This window comes from Nicotiana attenuata, chromosome 2 (assembly GCF_001879085.1).
Source record: "Nicotiana attenuata strain UT chromosome 2, NIATTr2, whole genome shotgun sequence".
Classification (NCBI taxonomy): Eukaryota; Viridiplantae; Streptophyta; class Magnoliopsida; order Solanales; family Solanaceae; genus Nicotiana; species Nicotiana attenuata.
In genome coordinates, this window is record NC_031990.1 from 32,652,751 (window position 1) to 32,659,017 (window position 6,267).

Sequence of the window (6,267 nt, forward strand, 5' to 3'; positions counted from 1 at the left end):
TAATCTCCAATTAAAAAAAAAAAAATTAACCATTTCTTACAAAGACCATCTTCTTGGAAACGATATATTCTGTCGTACAATCCACATTTTTTGCAATAAAACAACAATTGTTCCATCAATGTGGAAGGCATGCACCTTATAATTCAATGTTGGAATGAATGTAGATACAACCACAGTCTTACATAACAACATTTGCGAGGGACAGTAAAAGTACTATCTGATATTTCTCTGTTGCTCAGACCATTTGTTTTTTTCTTTACTGCTCTTCGTTGATACTCTGTAAAAAAATACAGCTAATACGTCAATTATCAAAGATAAATACTTTATCTATCTGTCAAGTTGCTTCATTTCATCGATGAACATAAATAAGGTAAACAATGAAATGCTATTTAATATGACTTCATGCGTTATAAATTATACTCAAAATTTTGATGTTTGACTTTATAATTTTCGTTATAGGTGTTGGAGATCACCATACGTCTGAACTAGCTTCACAGGTTTTGGAAAGTTTCTTCAAATTCTACTGTCATGCACTTCATTCATACGTAGCCACCTATATTACTCTCAACAAAATTCATCTATTTATTTTTAATTTTACTCCTTTTGTATTTGATCGCTAATTCTAATTTGCAATATACATATTTTTATTATCTCTGTACACTCTTCTTTTCTTATAATTTATCCGCGCATCGCGCGGGTACTATACTAGTTTATCTAAAAGAGAAAAAAACAAAGGAAAAAGGAGAACAAAAGGAAAGATCACATCAAACGGCAGTTGCGTGAGTCAATAATTAATAAGAAATGTTTGAATTTCTAATTTGGCTTCTTTAGTTGGATATTCGCATATTTACTCTTGGATTCAATTTCACTACTCCATTTGTTTAACCATTTATTATCTAAAAATGGGGTTGTTGTTAGTTGTTACCATCATTACCAATATTTTATTATAACCAATTAAGTCCATCAAGGTTCCCGGAGAATATTGAATATTTAATTACGTAACACATGTCTACTTGAGCACACTGTTATACATAGTAATAATCCTGTTTTAGTATATACTTATATGTCATATTTGAGTGATCCAATGCTGTTTTAATTTTGTTCAGCTGATAAATTAGAATCGGTATTGGCAGGATTTATAAGTTGATCAATCCAACTATATTCTGTGAAGAAAATACACGTATACTTGCAGTCATCAGACAATATTTAAAATCTTATTAATCTATTTTTGCATTACTACTATCTGTTTTCTCTTTAAATCTTGTCGCAGACAAGACTGGACCGTGCAGCTTTTAACTTTATATGTAGTTATTAGTACATTGAATTCGGACTGTTTTAATTTAACTCGTAACTATTCTTACTATACTTTGAAAACAGCTTAATTATAAGAACACAAAACATGCATTAATTAAGATATGCATTGTAATTTTGATATATTTCCATGTTATCTTTAGCCACAAAAAATATTAGGAAATGCAAGCAGACTACGTAATTTCTTCGTGTCAATCGACACCCCTTCACGGCTTCGCCGGAGATAGATTTTCTATTTTATGTATATTTATTATAGATTGATTCCCCTAAACTTTTTAGTATATTTATTTTTTAATATTTTAACATCTCTTAGTGAAAATTCTAGTTCCACCACAGCTAACGAGTAGTATATATAAGTTTAAAAGCATGAAAGTGAAGTTGCAAATATGGATTCAACAAGCTACGATGGAGGATTTGCGTTATAAACTTATAGAACAACAAAGACAAAAAATGCAGCATTTGCGTTGTCAAGATTTAGGTATTATAAATACTAATTAATATAGCTAGAATATGTACAATTTTTCTTTCTAAAATTCCATAGTGGTGAAACCTGTTATTGCATGATCTCTACTAATTAACAGCAACCTCCTAAACTACCACGTACTAACTACACCAACCGAGAAAGCGGTGGTTTCTGCATTCCTCCGCCGTCTACAGCCGTCCCACAACCTAACTACGCTGCCGTCAATAACCCTCATGTCCTGGTAAGAGTACCACCCCATTTCTCCTTTCCTCATTTTCAACACTCTCTCCCAATTTTCAAACCACTCCTTACTCAACTCTTCCTCCTCCCGATCACCGTTTACGATATCGCCGTCACATTCTCCACCGTCAATATCTTGCTTAAAATACACCGTTAGTTTCCCTTTTGTTCCTTCTTCTTTGATCAAAGAAACAACAGGAAACATCATAGTAGTAGCTGTTGAAGAGGTTTTTTCTGATATTATTGCCTGCTGAGTTGACTCCCTTTCTACCTGCGATGACGGTGACGACATAGACGACGTTGTCGTCGGCGGAGATGGAGATGGGGCACGGCCAGAAAAGTCTGCACGTGGCTCCGGTGCAGGTAACGTTGAAGATGCTTTGATTCTCCAGAAGCTAACGGCGGCCGTAATAACGGCGATCCATGTCCAGACATTATTAACGACTGTAATGAAACCGAAGCTTAAGTAATTGAAAGCAAGAGCTTCAAGCGGAGATTCCATTGCATTCATAATAAATTTTCTTTGAAACTTTTCCTTTTTCTTTTTCTCTTAATTAGGAAAGTGGAGTGTAATGTAGGGAATATATATGGGAATTGGGTGATAAATATGAGCCGTCGGATTCAAGAGGAAGAGGGAAATCAGAGAAGCATCTGAAATTAGATGCCGAGAATCGTGGGCGAAGATGCTAAGGTAGATCCAAATATTATATATATTTGGCTGCAAGTGGAGATCTAACGGCGTATTATCACTTTTAGTTCGTACCAGAAACTATTTATATTTGGTAGACGAAAAATATATAAAATTTATATATAGCATACATAATGTGTATATATATATATATAAAAATACACAAATTTTATACATTTTTTCGGCTATTACTTTACCACGGATAATTTTTCCATTTGTAACCACACAGGCTTAAAGATTAGAATTTTTCACCCTTAATTAAGATATTACATTATAGTTTTGAAAATGTGAATTAAATAATTAACAAACGTAATAAATTTCAGTACCAAATAATTAAATGAAAAAATAGAAATATTTGGATGCACGTAAACAACCTCCCCCCGTATAATTTGTTTTATAAATACTCGATGTATTTAATTTCTATCAAATTATTAAATGGATAGTATGTGTATAAATAAATTTATATCTTCTAACAATAATTAATTAACAAATAATCGTATTTTAATTTTCAATCATCAAAACTAGTTACTTGTTTTGATATGAAATATTGAGTACCGCTACACATGTTTTCCTTTTATTTACCATTACGTAAAACCTGATTCTCACGGAACAGCGAGAGATTTCACTTTCCTTGGTGGTTCTTCACGTTTTCCTCACATCGTGTAGGAAATGCTATTGGCCTACATTCCATTTCTTTTTTCCTACTGTAGTGATCGAAATTGGGAATTGATAATAAATCCTGTAGTTTCTTTTTACGGAATAAGATAAGCTAAATAATTTCAAACAACTAAAAATATATAAGTTGGAGAAAGCCACCTTTTTTTTTTTTTTGGGTTTCCATTGGTTTTGTGTCCGATTTATTCAGATTTATATCCAAAAATCCTATCTATAGGGGTAATTTGCTCCCTATTAAGGACTTGAGCTCAAACCTGAGGCCTTTAGTTATAGACAGAGAAATTTATCGTTCCACCACATTTATAGTGGTGAAAAAGCAAGTTTTCCAGTTTTTAATTTTTTCTTCTTTTTTTGTTAAAGAAATTGTTAATCAATCTGTATTACTATAATAAATAATGAAACAGTAGATTTTCAGAAACAGAAAATTAGCAGCAAAAGAATGTCGAAATAATGAAGTTGAATCTGAAAAATAATTTCGGAATAAAATCGAGCCTACTGAATGCACAGTGTGTCCTTAAGAAAATTATTTCGCTCAAGTACCCGCAGTGTTGGAATATTGATCACGCCCAACTATGCTTTATAAAAGGACACGCGGACGTTGGAAATATAACCTGAGTATTTAAGCCAAGAGTCGAATCCACATAGAATTAACCTATCAATTACCTTTGTTGGAATCACTAAATTCTTTATAATCAACTTCCCCAAATGTTGTAAACAATAGTTGATGGTATCTCTACTACTAAGATTGAAAATAAATAAATAAACAGCTGTAAATTAAATATGCTTGGGTTGTAAACAATAATGAGAAGGTTCTAAGGTAGTGATTTCCCCTATTGATGGAATCCCTTCCAGTTATGTTTCATATAGATTCACCAAAACATCTCTATCAATCATGAGCACTCTTTTTACCGTAAATCTCTCCCGAGTAATCGCGATAATTTACTACACGCACTCTCCCGAGATACGCTAGCTGACTTTGTTTATTACAGCTCACTTTAGATTACACCCAAGGCTTCCTTATCCCTAATCCCGCCTTTAAACCCGCAGTTATAGATCCCTCTTATACTTTGGGAGTGGTGTTGTTCAACAATTACCTAAATATGCACTCTCTCCCGAGTTATGCACACTAAATAGGCACAGCTAATTGAGGATCCTGTCAATTAACTACAATAAACACGTAGTTGAACAAATAGAGATTAACTGGCAAACTATATTAACATAATCAAGAAGTTCATCCTTCAATAGGTTCCATCAAAACCTTAGACTAAAGTATTTAGCTACTCAGAACAACGTAAAGATAAACTACGAAAATATTCATCATGGAAAAGTGCAAGAAAAAGAAGAAATAAAGAACTATGATGTTTTTGGGTGATCTCTCACACTTGTGTTTCTTGCAAAAGTAATCTTCAAAACAAATCTGCCCTAACGTGGCCGAATTCCTACTTCTTATAAGGGTTTTACACCAAGTTTTCCCGACTTGACACTTTAGTCCCTGGCTTTTCCGCGTTCTGCCGCGGTCCCACCGCAGTTACGCCAGGACCGCGGCCAAAGAGGTCCTCTGAATCTTTAATAATGTTCTGCCGCGGTCCTACTGCGGTTACGGTCTGACCGCAGCAGGCCAAGTTCAGCTTTGGTTTTGTCTCTTCGCTTGGTGCACTTCGTGGGCATTGTTTGATTGGCCTCCTTTTCTCCGTAATTGATCCCAAACGTGCTCCATCGACTTCTTTCATTGGATATAGCCTGCAAAGCATGAAAAGCACTAATCAGAGCATTTGGTTATCACTTTTTACCACAAAGCTATACAAAAATATGGTTCTTTAGGGTCCAATTATAGTCTAATTCACCTATTATCAAATATTATCCTCCCAAGATAGAACGATTTAACTCACCAAAGTGTTGGAACCAAAAATGCCGGTAAAACAGCGAACCACTCGAAGGCTATAAACCACACTAGAATTTTGATTGTGCAGAAGAAGGAAAGATTCTAGGATCAAGGTATATTTATAGCCATTTTCTAGCACTATTTCTGCAACCTTTTAGAAACAGCCATCGCTGTTGGAATGGGGGGGGGGGGGGGGAGGCGATTCCCATTTAAAATATTCTGAAAAATTAGTTTAAAATAATCCGGGAAAGAAATGGACCGGGTCGCGTCGCGGGTCTTGGATTATTCCGGGTTCAATTTTTGTTAATTAATTAAATAATTGGAAAAAAATTTATCCAAAAAGATTAATCAATCAATCTTTGACCAAATCCGAAGCCGAAGCCGAGCGAGCGATGACGACGACTACGTGAGGCTTACTTTCTTTCCAACCAATTTAACACCAAGAGAAGTGATTTCTCAATATAAGCACATTCACTTTTCTTCCACTACCAATGAGGGACACTTGTTCTTTCCAAAGCAAAAGGGAGCCCACTTTCCCTCTATTTTCTTCCCTCCATTTTCCATTCACCAATCTTTTAATCCCAATAATCCCCCACATGAATGGGGAATGACTATAAGACAAAGGAATGCACAGACGAGTGTGTGATTTACATGCAAGGATTAATTGCATCTGGATAAGTAGGTTTCACTTTGAACTTTCCGTAGTGAACTTATATTGGATATACTTGGTCAATCGGTAGATTTAATATCTTTGAACCGTCGAACTTTGTTGTATACCTAGACAACATAAGTCACACAATCAACCCTTAACCATATTTGATTCTCACGGTTGTGTTCGTTTTATCCATGAACACCGCCTGGTTTCATGAGTGCTTAGAGAATGGGCCTTTATTTTCATTCCCCTTGAAACGACTTACACTTCACACTCACATAGGTGATTTCTAAACGTGTAATCCTATAGACACACTATCTGGTCATTTCCAGCAAGACTTAGCAAATCATAAAAAG

General features: G+C 34.8%; 1 protein-coding gene across 1 annotated transcript; it reads right to left on the reverse strand.

Moving 5' to 3' along the window:
• LOC109222908 lies at nt 1,705–2,745 on the reverse strand. Its single transcript, XM_019387199.1, has one exon. It carries the CDS (start codon nt 2,523–2,525, stop codon nt 1,905–1,907), a length of 621 nt encoding a protein of 206 aa, XP_019242744.1. The 5' UTR covers nt 2,526–2,745; the 3' UTR covers nt 1,705–1,904.

What these genes read in the sequence shown, in the direction of transcription:
- LOC109222908 (XM_019387199.1), bottom strand. Translation starts at nt 2,525, where the DNA reads ATGAATGCAATGGAATCTCCGCTTGAAGCTCTTGCTTTCAATTACTTA.